The sequence below is a fragment of the Ruditapes philippinarum genome, unplaced genomic scaffold (assembly GCF_026571515.1).
Source record: "Ruditapes philippinarum isolate M1 unplaced genomic scaffold, ASM2657151v2 ctg2643_1_1_1_1, whole genome shotgun sequence".
In the NCBI taxonomy this organism is placed as follows: domain Eukaryota; kingdom Metazoa; phylum Mollusca; class Bivalvia; order Venerida; family Veneridae; genus Ruditapes; species Ruditapes philippinarum.
Window position 1 is genome coordinate 301,301 of NW_026859373.1, and position 15,559 is coordinate 316,859.

The 15,559-nt window shown below is 31.3% G+C and overlaps 1 protein-coding gene across 1 annotated transcript; it reads right to left on the bottom strand.

Moving 5' to 3' along the window:
• Positions 1-2,804: 2,804 nt before the first annotated feature.
• Positions 2,805-13,232, bottom strand: LOC132756277 (ubiquitin-like modifier-activating enzyme 5). The gene is made up of 11 exons (XM_060747300.1): positions 12,970-13,232; positions 10,988-11,033; positions 10,396-10,485; positions 9,578-9,687; positions 8,856-8,942; positions 7,550-7,634; positions 6,759-6,863; positions 5,526-5,653; positions 4,731-4,866; positions 3,895-3,973; positions 2,805-3,140 (listed from the first exon to the last, which is right to left on the bottom strand). Exons 1-11 carry the CDS (start codon positions 13,107-13,109, stop codon positions 2,950-2,952), a joined length of 1,197 nt encoding a protein of 398 aa, XP_060603283.1. The 5' UTR covers positions 13,110-13,232; the 3' UTR covers positions 2,805-2,949.
• Positions 13,233-15,559: the final 2,327 nt, after the last annotated feature.

Below are 15,559 nucleotides of genomic sequence, written 5' to 3' on the forward strand. Positions count from 1 at the left end.
CTGTAGAACTATACCTTCTAAATTCCAATCAGGATACTGTAGAACATTACCATTTTTCACCACTAGAAAGGTTGCCAAGGATATACTGCTTAATAGATATCAAGTTCCACAAAACAACTTGGATATCATTAGGAATTTCAAAGGCGCAGTCCAAATATTATAATTCTAATTGGCTTTCAATTTCTTATATGTTGCATTGTAAACAAATTGATGATAACAAAAGAAAGAAATTAAAGGTCCCCAGCTATTCTTTTATTTCCATTTATCAGAGCTTTATTTTTTTGCTGTTCTGTGATAGTTAAACAGTACTTACTATCACTTACTTAAACAATCTTTTGCTTTTTGGCAATAAATGTTTTGTTTTGCACGGTAGTCAAAATATAACTGTTTACATTTTACTATTCTTCTTTGTGGCCGAGTGGTTAAGGTCATTTACTTCAAAACATTGCCCCTCACCGCTGTGGGTTCGAATCCCCCAACAGTTTCATGTAAGGAAGCTATCCAGCTATCTTACGGAACGTCAGTGGTTCTACTCAGGTGGCTGTTTGTGCCTAAATAATGCACGGAAGGGCACCCGAGGTCTTCCTCCACCAGTAAAGCTGCAACGTCGCCATTTGACCTAAACAGTTTTGGTGCGACGTTAATCAAACAATCTATTCTTTTCACATTCAACACTACTGTCCTCAGGTTAACAGCATCTCACATGCTCTAAACTATTATTTACACATTATAAAACTCACGTTTGTGCTTTCTAAAGAAGAAAAAATTTATTCCTATCTGAGGTAAAATGTGCCTTGGTCACACTTGTATATCATGCAGTAAAAGTTATTTTTATCTATGAAAATTAGGGGTTTTTTTTTTTGGCAGTTGTGATTTCTTTCACACTTGGTGTGCCAGACAGCCTGCAAAAATTATAATAATAATCATGAAAGAAAACAAAAAAGTTTTAATCTTGCACCATACATTTATTAATAGTCGTCATCAAATAACATAAAGCATTTATAATACAAATAATCAGAAAATCAGAAATCTTTGATTCACACTATAACAATATTGACAAAAAAATAACAAATAATGTTAAATTATGAAATAACAAATAAATATACACATTTCTCTCCAATTGCTTGAAGCATGTAGGTGAAATAACAAACAAACATGGCAGTTTTTACAGTACAATATTACATTCTGTATTTTACTTCCTAAATACATGTGAAGTCCCTTGTTCTTAGTGTCCTCTTAATAAAACTATTGTGTATTTTAATCATATAGTTCTACTGGTTCAAATTCTGCCACGCATTATAATGACCAACAATTAAGACTTGACACAGGAGGATATGAAGGGTTTAAACACAGAATATCCAGGTTGATAGTCATATACTGGGTCACTCCTATCCCAACATTTACACCTTGGCAACTTTTTAACCTTTGTCATATAACATACAAGGGTTGTTCAAAAAGTATTAGGACTAAGTGCCTTGCATCTTCATGTTCCATTCAATTTAGAATATTTTCATATGAACAGCTACAATCCTCACAGTTATTACCAAATTTATAAGTATAACAACTGTCTCAAAATTTTAAGAAGTATTTAAGAAGTCTTTATTGAATTTTAAGTATATAACATTCTATTTCCTCAATCTAAGTTTACAAAATGGACTTATAATCAATGCTGTCACATCACAACCATTGAGGCAAAAAGTGAGCAGTATTACGAAAAGTATACCTAACATAGGCGTTATATCATACTCATAAGTGAGTAAAGTATGTAAAGGGTCAATTGGGAGGGATCCTTTTTAGGGAAACCTCAGTTGATTCCTACAGTGTATAATTACTGTCTGAATGCAAGTGTTGTATAGCTTTGAAAATTGTACATCTTATCTCTAATTAGTGCTGTACAACTAAATCCTACCGTCTGTTGAGGCCTTAAGCAATATTACCACAGATATACATTATATATATGTAACATACAAATAATTCTATATTTAGTTCCATGATATAACACATAAAATTTCACAAGGATCAGTTTATTAAATCTTTAATTTGATACTTGCTGTCAAATTGGGATATTTAAATCTAAAACAATGATATTGATGCATTTGGTGCCAAGCTTGGGAGTTAAACATTTGCCAGTATTTAAAAAGCAACACACATTTCTCCAAACGAGGCTAAATACAGAGACAATCAGTCTGGAGCAGGCATAAATATTGTAAAAATCAGTCACTCGTATAGACACTTGTAACACATTAGATCATAGATCTTTTTTTTAGTTTTGTCCCTCCTAAAAGACTAGAAATTGCAGTAGGCACATGAAGTAATGCATGAATCAAATACTTTACTAATCCTATGAATTTATTAAATTGCTATGCTTTCCAGTTTAAACAACTTTTTTTTAAGTATTTTGAATGTGAATGCAATAATAATATTCAAGATATCCCTAGTTCAAAAACATCTTCCGTTTTATTCATGTTAGCCTGAATGGCTGATATAGCTTTGTTGTTTATCTTTTCCAACAGCAAGTTCTAGCGTAATCTAACTCGCCACAAACATTTAACTCTTGACTGTTCAATTTTTTAAAAAAAAAATTTATACTGAAATCCCTTGAAGGACAAATAGGATGTTCTTAAATTTTATGAAATCCCTTCAAATACTTATGGACTGTTCCAAAATTCTTTGAAATTCCTTAATTTGATTATTCTGAACCTGAAAAAAGGGGCAGGGAGGGTAATGTTCGAAGAGCAATACTGACTCGTTAATGCCTGATTGGTAAGACTAGAAAAATTATTCTTTTTTTTTTAACCCTCTAATTCAACCATAATGCTCTTATTTCATGATTTATTCCCCTTTGTCTTTACTGCTGTAGCAAAATATATTAACTTCACAGGCTGTTCCAAAATGGAGGGAGTTAGAATATTTTATTGAACCTAAAGTGCTAAAAAGTCAGGCAAGGTATCATAAAGATTTCATCTGATTCATTAGATCCTCTAAACTCTGTCCCTCACTCTCCACCGTATTGTTTGCCTGGTCCCCTTGTTCCGGTGCTGGTACCGTGTATGCGACCTTTAGACCTTCAGCCAGCTGAGGTTGTGCCCCTTCTGATGCTTGAGATTCTTCCAAAGTTGTCTCCGATACCAGCTCAATTTCTGTATTAGTAAAATAGACGAACTTTATATAAACAGTTTCTGCATTTTTAAGATACTATTTTGTGTACATTTACAGTTTCTGCATTTGTAAAATTTCTGCATTTGTATAATAAAATTTAATGACACAAACTCAATTTCTGTATTTGTAAAATAGATTAAATGTATATAAATAGTTTCTGCATTTGTAAAATAATATTCAATGTACATTAAAACTTTCTGCATTTGTTTGATAGAATTTAAAGAACAATTTCTCTGTTAATAAAATAGAATTTATTTTAGATTAACAGTTTATGCCATAGAATTTATTTTACACTTATAGTACATGTAGTATATGTATTTCTAACAGAGAACTGATTATACATTAATAGTTCTGCACTTGTAAAAAAAGAATTTAACTTTCATTGAAAGTACATTATAATCAGTTTCTGGACTTTTGTTTTGATGACTTTTAAGTAGAAGAATCAAACTTTCATAAGCAAGCTAGAAAACTTCCTGCAAAAAAATCCAAAGACTCTGGCAGCTATCTTTTTTTTTTGGTTTGATTTTACATTCCACCAACACAGTATAGGTCATATGGCAATTTTCCAGCTTTACTGGTGGAGGAACACCTCAGGTGCCTTTCCACGTAATATTTCAGACTGAGTTGAACAACTGATGATTCCTAAATTCAATGCAAGAGTTTATTATACAAATTTAGATGGAAAAGTAATTAAATCTAGTATTGCAAAAGTTAAATCTCTTAAGATATAGTTACCAAATGGATTGTCCTCGTGTACAACTACCTCTTCTTTTGTTTCTTCTACCACAACTTTTGGTTTTGCTGCCTCTCTTTCCTATAAATACACAAACACACAAAATCGGTAATAACAACAGTATCATGTGAATTTTAAATAGAAGCCACTGGTTCAAGACTGATAAAAAAAAAAAACCAGCCAAAAATAAGTTTATTTCAACCACTCTTACTTGTTCAAATAAATCTTCATTATATTTTGTATAATACTATTTCGATCAAAATTATAGAATGGAATTTTTATTGATATCATATTAAATAAAAGTTTATTTCCATCATTCTATTTTCAGCAGGCAAAGCAGACACGGTTGGGCACATGACTAAAAGCAGACACTTATACCTCTACAACCAGACACTTTTATAACAGAGGGATAAGAAGCTCTAAAAATAGAAAATTTTCAAATCCTGACTCACAATCCTTTGCGCGAGATTCACCCGCCCTTTTGAGTTGATTAATTTCCAAATTTTTTTATATATCTTCATCCATTACAGAGAATTATTTACATTTTCGTAATCTTTATTACTTTTTTATACATTTTTGAAACTTCTTTTTTGATTACCTTTACATTGTTAAGATAACATGGCAGGGTACACATAAATCTGCATTGGTAAAATTTCTCATGTGTAATGTGGCCTCGTGAAAATCTTGCAAAAATGTGAACTTGCGTGATTGTAATTCCTTGATACAGATTTTAACTGTATGATGTCATAGCTTCCTTTCCATTTAAATATAGTTATATGACACAACTTAACATTTGTAGAGAATGTGATGTAAATAAGACACACATCAATCAACAAACCTTGTATTCAGCCTGTTGTCTCTTACAATGGTTGTCATCACACTGCTCGTTCGGTTTCATTGACATTGTAGGAAAGAAATCTTGTAATGCATTGTAGCCTAAATAGTGTGTTACATCTCCAAATTTTAGTAAATATCTGGAAATAACAAGATGATCACAGTGTGTTTACATCACAAAATTTTTGTAAATATCTGGAAATAACAAGATAATGTCTTTATATTGCCAAATTTCAGTAAATATCTGGAAATAACAAGATAATGTCTTTATATTGCCAAATTTCAGTAAATATCTGGAAATAACAAGATGATCACAGTGTGTTTACATCTCCAAATTTTAGTAAATATCTGGAAATAACAAGATAATGTCTTTATATTGCCAAATTTCAGTAAATATCTGGAAATAACAAGATGATCACAGTGTGTTTACATCACCAAATTTTAGTAAATATCTGGAAATAACAAGATAATGTCTTTATATTGCCAAATTTCAGTAAATATCTGGAAATAACAAGATGATCACAGTGTGTTTACATCACCCAAATTTTTGTAAATATCTGGAAATAAAATTTACAAGATTATGTCTTAACTTACAGAAATTTTCTGTAAATATTTGTCATCTTCCATTTAAATTGTATAAAGAAAATTTAAGTCATTTCAAGAATAGATCTACAGTGACTTACTTCAGAGTGTTCTGTACTAAGAAAACTTACTACAGGGGTGTTCTGTAAAATGGAACTTTGTACAGCGGCTAACTTAAAGAGTGTTCTGTACAAGAAGACTAGCTACAGTGACTTACTTTAGAGTGTTCTGTACAAGGAATCCAGCAACAACTGCCATTGTGGTGGGAAGACTAGCAGCACACACACCTTCTCTCTTCAAAGTCTTCTCATCTGTCTTGGTTGCTACAACCAATGGTGGAGCACACTGAAATATATACACAATAAAAATTATATTCAAACATACTTCATACTATCTCCTTATCTACCCGAGTGTATTGGAGTGCATTACAGTACAACCTTTGCAGACAAGCTTTTTGGAGAGCAATAACCTCTAAACAACAAATCAGTTCTTCCGAAAAGTAAGATTTCACAATAAATTTAATCTTTCTTACACAATACCTTTCAGCAGCAACTAAAATCTTTGTCTTCTCTGGAGAGGTTGTACTGTATTACAAGCTAATGCACAAAATAAGGAAATAAATGTTGACTCAATAATACAACTGAGGTCAGGAAAATTACTTCTCCCCTCAGTTTTATTTACTTTCATCTTTTCTGTTCCTAAATACATAGGAAAATAAATTCCAGAAATATATATATATTTCTTGAGTTGTAGGTCCATAATGCATGGTTTTTATTTGAATGCTTTGTAATTAATAGCGAGCACGAAGAGCATGCCCAAATGGCCTGCTCACGAAGCAAGCTTTACGGTAATGCGAGTACCTGCTAGATCGTGATGGTTTTAAAAACATTTGCGGAAAGTACTGCAAAATTATGGGAAATTGATTAATTGCAACTTTTTGAATTAATGGATGACGATAAAAGCCAAGGAATTCTGATTGAAAACGGATGCACAGACTGGTCTCCTGCACATTTCTATGGGAACCATAATAGGACAGGGAACCAAACTAAACAGAAGTATTACATAAAATATCGAATGGCAGTTTTAAAACGGAAAATGTAAAATATGATGTTGAGTGAATGTGTGTATTGAAAACATAAAATGTGTAGTCACCGATGGCTTTAAATTATAATGTGCTATAATTTCTGTCAAAGAGCTGGCTGGCTTGAGGCTTTGCCTTTTTAATATTATTCTTGCATATCAGACAGAATAATCCACTATTTACACCAGTGCTAGAAAAACCTTTCTTACTTCCCCCATTTAAGAAAAGTCATGTACTTCAAATAAACAGCTACCCTCGAGCTAGATATTCCGGTCATACAATATGACATTACTACAAATCAGTACTTGTGCCATGCATTTTGCTACAACAACCTGCTGTTTTTATATCTTTTTACATAAAATATCTTACAGCAAAACAGGCCGTTTCTCCAGGTATCACAAACTGTATATGACCAGATACTGCATTCTCACTGACTCCAGACTCGATCCATGTCTGTCCTACTTCATTACAAGCCTGCAATAACATAAAATATGAATAAAACTAGAACTGTGTCCATAGAAAAATTGGACATTTTTATAAAGTCAGGGGCAATAACTCTGACAAAACAGAATGAATCCACAAGCGAAACCCCAAGTGTACAACTTCACATGCCGATCAACATTTCTGTAAATTTTCTTGACTTTTAGAGCTACATGCAACACAACATGAGAACAGACAGACACAAGAACAAGGGTAAATCTAAATGTCACTCTATAGTGGGGGCACATAAAATATTTTCACAAAGTAAAACCAGAGTTTCTAAGACACAGCTCATATAATTAACTTACAAGATAACAATCTCCTATGCAGTGATCTCCCCTTACCACTACAGAGATCTCTGCCATCACAAACATTTTTATCAATATTTTGATATTTTATATTTTTTAGCTTTTGAATTTGTTTTTCATTATTTTGTGTACTTTTGATAATTTTTATAATTTCTTGATCAACTATAACCAAAACAGGTACGTAAAGTTAAAAATAAACAGAAATAAAAAAATGATGTTAGTTTTCTAAGTAACGGTTGATATTTACATTCGAGGTTACGTCATGTGACTTTCATCATCATAGGACGTCTGTGAAGGCAGTGATTACAATTCTGCCAAGGCAGGTTATCACTGTGAAGAGTTTGACAAAATACATGTATTAAGACTACTTACAGCATTGATGGCCATTCTTGCTTCAAAATTGTCTACACAACTCAGCACCAAGTCCACATGTTCACCTTCCTTTAGACCACCTTTACTGAAATATGCACATATCTTATATCACATATCTTATATCAGGTTTTACTGAACTAAATTGTGAGAACCTTTAACAAAGGATAATGTGTTCAAGTCAAAATATAAACGTCTGCCAATATATTATACAGTTTTTCCCTAACTTTGTAATTTTTCACATGTTAACTGAAATAATAAAGAATATTCGATTATTATTATTACTTGAGTCTTGAATCTTTTTACTTTCCTTAAAATTTTAATATATCTATCTCAAGTTTGATATCTTAAAATATTCTGGCTCATCTGGAGGCATGCAGCTTTAAGCACTATTGAGAAAATATGTACATTGTACTAAATGAGTAAGTCTTACGTACATTGTATAAGTACTAAAGTAGGAATTAAACAAGAGCACCGCTAGGCGGAGCATTATATGCCCGAAAGTGTTTTTTTTAGTAAGGTTGAAGCATTTGTAAGACATTTCATAAATTAAATAAAGTATTACCTCCTTCAAATAGCAATCCTCCTATAAAGTTTGAATATTGTGGGCCAAATGGAACTTAAGTTATGCTCTGGAAACTGTTTTCAGTTTTGAGGTAATAGCGACCTTGAACTTTAATCTTGTGACCCCAAAATCAATAGGGGTGTTCTACCCAATATGGACAATCATCCTATGAAGTTTGAACACTATGGGCCAAATAGAAATTCAGTTATATTCTGGAAACTGTTTTCAGTTTTAAAGAAATAGTGACCTTGACCTTGTGACCCCAAAATCAATAGGAGTCTTCTACCCAATATGGACAATCATCCTATGAAGTTTAAATATTGTGGGCCAAATGGAACTTAAGTTATGCCCCGGAAACCAAATTGCTAACAGACGGACGGACAGACGGACGTACTCACAAAATGGTACGTGTGACTTTTCCTTAGATCTTTTTGGCCACTTTTAGTCACACAAGGCTTAAAAAAAGACACACAAGTAAAAACGAAATGAATAGGATCAAAGAGAATTTACTGTTACCCATTGTTCTCCAAGTCACAAAAGTACCTCTGGGTTCGTACGGATAGACAAACAGACAGACAGATATATGCCAGGGGGTATAACATAATATGCCCAAAATTCTTTCGGGCATATAAAAATGATTCTTAGTACCTGTAGTACTTGAGTCTAGTGTTTTTCTTACCAAGCTATAGGCTTTATCATATGGTAAAACAAAAAAGAAGAAAACAACAAAAACAAAAAACTTACGTGATTCTGTCAACAAAATGTGTAAAGTTATCTATAGTTGTAATATTGTAGTTGTAAATTTCAAACTCTACATCAGGATTAATCTCCCTGTAACATAAATAAAACAGTTCATCACATATACAATAAGCATAATTATTCACAATATGTGCATCATTAAATATAGTCTCCTCATAATTTAAGAAAAAGGAATTCTCATGTCTAAGTAATAGAATCAAATAAAATGTATATTTACTGTAAAAATGTACGAAATCTATGATTCTTTTATTCATTTGCACATACATGCTTATCTCTCTTGGTTTTTATCTACTGTAACAGTGTCTATTCTAGGAGGGGGGTTTGGGGGATTCACACCTTTTTTTTGAGAATTCCCCCCTATTTTTTCAGAGGCAGGGTGAATATTTTAAATAGAGAAAGATGGAGAAAAAATCAGTAAATGTAATAAATGTAATAAATTCTCACTTTTCGATAGTACCCCTCCCCCCCTGTTTTTCAAATCCTAGAATAGACACTGCTGTAATGAACCTCACACATCACCAATGGGATATGCCATTTTTACATATTATATTATTTATCATACACTTGTAAGCTAAACATGATAACATCATATTTAAATATATTTCAGACAGTACACCCAGTTTAAAATGTGGAGAGAGGTCCATTGCAGAAAACCCTCAAAACAACTTCAGACCACTATCACTATTTACCCGCTAAAGCAAACTTACTTTAATGTTTTTTCTGCAGCTTCTACTTTACTAAGTCCTGCCTGATGTGGCTGGTAGAATAAACGGTTCATGTTGGCTAACTCTACTTTGTCGTAATCAAATAGTAGTAACTATCAAAAGAATAATACAATCATTCATTTTATATAATCATATGCATGTATTTCTAATTACTGGTATGATAAACAATCACAAATGTTGTCTCATCGTTGAAACGAAAAGTTAGAAACTTAAATTTACTGGGCAACATAGCTTACTTGTAGGTTAACAGAATATTGCTTTGTACACTGTTTTGCTATTTGTTTATCTTGTGGTTACACATCACATCAATACAGTGGAGGTCATATGGCAGCTTTACTGATGGTGAAAGATCTAACAAGCCCTTTTATGCATTATTTCAGACACAAACAAGCAACTTAGTAAAACCACTGATGTACCGTAAGCTAGCTGAATAGGTTCCTCCCATGAAAAAAGAATCAAAAGTCTCGAGCAGGATTGAAACCTACGGCTGTAAAGGGCAAGTTGTTTAAGTCAACGACCTTTACCTCCTGGCTACAGATGCTTTGACCACTAATACAGCAAAAAAAAACAAACTACTTCCTATGTTCAACACAGAGAAAGATATCTTGACATTAACAGCCATGGCAGTGTTTCCAGCACCATTACGAAATCACCATTTCAGTACATGTATATGTAGATGAATTTTGAAAAAATTGTTATGTGTCTCTTTAACTATGTTTAAAAATTATCTAAGAAAAATTATCATAATTATCTAACAAAAGAATCAATCATTACAAAGTCAAGACCAACAATTTGCTCACCTTTCCTATACCACACCTCGTCAACATTTCCGCTGTCACACTTCCTACCCCACCCACACCAACAACAGCTACTGTATACTCCCGAATTTTCTTAATAAAAATAATTAGACATTATGATTATCTGTATAAATAAACTTTTCATCAATTATGATCAATTAGTTCTTGTGAAAATAATGTCAATATTATTCCTTTATGTGCACTTTAAAAAAAAAAGTATGAAGAGCTGACTCAAAAATTCATCTTTTATTTTTTCTCTCAAATATATTTTACTCGACATTGTCATGAAACTCAAAGACTTCATTAATGCTTAATCACAGACATAAGACGGGCAAAAACAATATAAAAAAAAAGATGGCACATTGTTGATTGTGAGCATTACTGGCTTGACAGAGGCATCACTATAAAGCCAGGCCAGTCTGTATATTTATGAGGTTTGATTAGACAGGCGCTATACTTCTGGCTGCTCCATTTTTAAATCACTCAAACTCAAAATAAGAATTCAAAGCAGACTATAACCAGTACACAAACTCAGCTTGTTAAAGTTTAATCTATTATCATTACTTTTCTTCAATACAAATACAATTACATGTACCTCGTAGTTGTCAACAATACCCATTCTCTTTAATGCCATTAAACGACTGAAAAGATAAAGAGTACATGTATGTTAATCTTTTATATACATTTAAACAGAGTTTATTATATAGAAACTCTATGAATAATTTAAGTTCTAAAAATATTCAGGTGTTCCAAAATTTATATAAAATAGCTCAAGTACAAGTCTTAGAAAATAATATTTCATAATTTTCCATCTTGTACAATTAAATAGATATTTTTCTTCTTTTTTTACAGACAGATTTATTTGATAACTCAATTCAATGTACAAATCTAAAAAAAAATTGCATATCTTAAACATTTATACTTAACTTCCTTGAACTTTTAACAAGATATGACACTGAAAATTTCACTGATAGGTATAGAATTCTATAAATATTTCAATTGTTTTTTATTTGAATTCCTTTTAAATATACACAAGTAGTCTATAGATGGACAAGCTGTATTTAATATGGGCCAAGTTGCCTGTTATCAAGTTTATCTTGGGCTGAGATGACAAATCATGACTCTGGGGCTGAGTTTATACAGAGAAGTAAAAGACTGGGGTCCGCGAAGCGGAGCATGAAATATAACTTTTAAAACAGAAAATGTAAAATAAAAAAATAAAAACAATTATTTTAATCAACTTGGCCCTCCATAGGCTTTGCCTAATTTCCAAATATCGGACTGAGATGAATCTGGGGCCGAGTTTATAGCGGCTGAGATGACAATGGGATCAAGTTATTTTCGGGCCAAGCTGACTATTATTCTTTATTCGCAACAGACATGTAAGTTTACCTTGAACATGCATTATGAATTTAACTGAAGATTCATTTCTCCCGCAATGATGTCAATCACCTAGCACAGATGTTGACATCTGGACAAAAACACTGCATATCAAGATGGATTGATTAATTGGTGAAAAAACATTGACTGCAAATATTCAAATTATTTCCATTTAATCTGACGTATTTCTTGTTTTCTTAAGGTGATTCCGCTTTGTCAGCCATGTTTGTTTTCACAAAGTCTGTCCAAAGTGAAAGTAGGCCAAAATTCATATAACAACAAAGCTCTTATTTTAAAATGATGAACCATTTGAAAGTACACTTCCAGGTTTATATTTTAAGGACAATTATAAACAAAAATAAAAATGATAACAATAAGAATATTTACCTTGAATGTGCTACATTTCTGAAGACCAAAAACATTTTGTTGCAAAGTTTTATGCAAATTTCATGAATGGCAAAATCCTTTTTTAAGTCTGTTTTAGTGCCTACAAAAGCTATTTTTTGCAGCAAATACAAAAATCTTTCAAAACTTAACTCCAAATAAATCCATATCTCATGTCCTTCTAAGCACATGGCCTCCATTATTTTTTTGTAAAAAAGTAGTGCAAGAAAACAATCATCATTTATAGCCTTATGAACTACAATTAAAATGAAAACACAATCAAACTTTAAAATCTAACCTTTTTTATGTGTAACAGTGAAGTGTGTCTGTTTGTCATGTACACAAGAGATAGATAAATGTTGATTTTCATGGTACTACTTTTTTACACATGTCATGGTGGCCATGTTTTTTCAAGGTCAGATAAACTACTTTCCTAAGGTTTATATTTTTTAAAGTTTTTTGTATTTTCTGCAAAAAGTAGCTTTTGTAGGCACTAAAACAGACTTTAAAAAGGATTTTGCCTTTCATGAAATGTGCATAAAACTTTGCAACAGAATGTTTTTGGTCTTCAGAAATGTAGCACATTCAAGGTAATTTTTCTTATTGTTATCATTTTTATTTTTGTTTAAAATAGTCTTTAAAACATAGAACTGGAAGTGTACTTGCAAATGGCTCATCATATAACAATGTGAGCTTTGTTGTTATATGAATTTTGGCCTACTTTCACTTTGGACCCACATAGTGAAAACAAACATGACTGACAAAGCAGAATCACCTTAATCAGTAGCTTCTTTGACATTCACCAATACCTACCTGTATGGGTTAGAATCTACTACTTCTGAGCTCATTTGTGAAATTTTCTGTCGCCCACCAGATTTATTTAGCTGTTTTTCTGCTTCTAATTCCTTCTCCAACTCTCTTATTCTTTTCTGCAGGTCTTCTATTGAAGCCATTTTAAATCTAGTATGTTTGAATCTGCAGAGTCAAATAAAAACAGGTTTAAATAGGAAAAATATGGTAGTAAACTAATTTAAACGTGTACGAATGAACCCGGAAATGATTTGTAAATAAATATGTTTTTACCTCCGACTGAAGAGTCGAAAAAGAATTTCTTATTACCCTAAAGAAAATTAAACACAAATGAAAAAAGTCCGAAAAGGATGAGATCAAAACAACACTAAATATGGACACATGACTATATTTTTTATATTCTTTAAAGTCTCAGATATAGGAAATCGTTTGACCAGTTTGGAAAAAATATTTTACACGAAAATGCACGTTCAAGGGTATTTTAATTTCCTTTTGAATTGTGTAAGGGCGGTTTGACAATAAATGAGAAGGGTTATGAAAAGTCAATATAAATGTTACTGTTCAGAACTGATTAGACGGGCAAGCTGCTGAACAGTTAAGTCGGTAGAGCAGCAGAACGATAAGATAAGATAAGATAAGATAAGATAAGATAAGATAAGATAAGATAAGATAAGATAAGATAATCTTTATTTAAAGTCGGTTTCATAAAAACATATAAACATTAGCTATATAAGCTATTTTCCGACAAAACTTATTATCCTATAACAATTCAAACAAACAATCTGTATAAAAGAAAATATATAAAAGTATTAAGAAGATCAATGTACATTTATGAAAGACTCTGTAAAACAGTTAAGATTTATCAGCACATATAAATATGGGTAAGAAAGCATTAAATGATTAAAAGCAAATATACATTACAATCAAACATCACATAAAATTACATCATACAAGAGTTCTATTTATGTACACAACCCTAAAATCAAAAAAAGGATTAGAATTTTTTAAAAATTTAAATTTTTAAAATAAATTAAAGTAAATGATTCAATTTTATTTTATTTAAATATAGTTAACCTAATTTCCAGTATGATGCTTGAGCACATATCAGTAGCAGCATCTGATATGTACTCAGTCATGAAAATATGGGTGTAACTAAAACATGTACAAGTATCATAATAATAAAACTTAAGATGTTGAAATGTTTGTGTAACAGATGCTGATCTGAGTTGGCCTAGATAAATTCATGGTCTAAGTTAATTACTTAATTAATTAATTAGAACCAAAATAAAATAAAAGTAGAAATAAAAAGGTAAAAATAGATTTAAAGAAGCTATTGTCCCCTTTATGGGATATATGAAAAGCTGATAGTCTGAGGATCCCGGGTTCGAGTCCCGGGCAAGCTGAACATGCCAGGGAGTTTGACTGAATATATATAGTTTATAATTTTACATAGCTCTCTGTAAATCTGAGAAATTCGAGGAATAATGTCAATAAAATGGGAAAGAACGTCACGTTTCAAAATTGATCACTATTTAGGGGAGAAGATGTGTAAGCTGCTGGATAGCTCAGTTGGTTAAGCCTTGGAACGATAGACCAATGGTCCCTGGTTCGAGTCCCAGTCAGGCTGCACATTTTCTCAACCTGTGACATAAAATTTAATGTGAAAGATAAACACTTTGCTTAGACCTATTTATAATTTAGATAAATACATGTACAAATTTAACAACAATGCTATCTACTTTTACTTTGCACAGACACAAGCACAAAAATAAATTCGCCAGTTAAAATTACATTGTTCTAAGTCAGAAAGTTTTAAAATTAAAATATCAATTCAAAATTTTTAATCTAAACATTAAAAATTATGACACGTTAAGTTGTTGCGTTTGATTACTTTGATAACCTAATTCTTATCATTTCATAACGAATAGCTTATCACAAAATTCTATTTCACATAATTTGCTTTAAACTTTTATATGTATTATATTAAATACTGTTTTGTTTATATTTATCAAAACGTATTATATGTAACATTTAATGTAAAAAGGCTAACTTTAAATATTGTTTTTAACTCATATTTAACATTTGCAATCCAATAAGAGAAAAAAAGAAATATGAATAAGATTGTTTAAAAAAACAACGCTATTTTTTTTGTTGTACTGTTGTAATGTCAATCAATATAATCCATTCTGTTATGTAAAGTGTATAATAATATTTACCTAGATGAAACATGCATAAACACAATAATACATTTTTTACACTAAATTGTAATATACTTTCATGTCATGTCGTCATGCAAATAAATAAATAAATAAATGAGTTCCATATAACATAATCATGATTTCATAAAACATTTTTAAAAATGCCATACATAAAGAAGAATATTTCATAATTAGTTAATTATAAATATAAACTTTGCATTGCACATATTTGTCTTCTTTTTATTGTGCAATCGTTTGTCAATGCAATACATTGTAAAATTCAGCTTCCTTATCAATCATATTAGCTGTTCCCTTGAGTAAGATTGAGTTGAAAGGATAAGAAAAAAAAAATATGAGAATGCATGTCATGTCTATATTACAACTTTGTTTGTTCG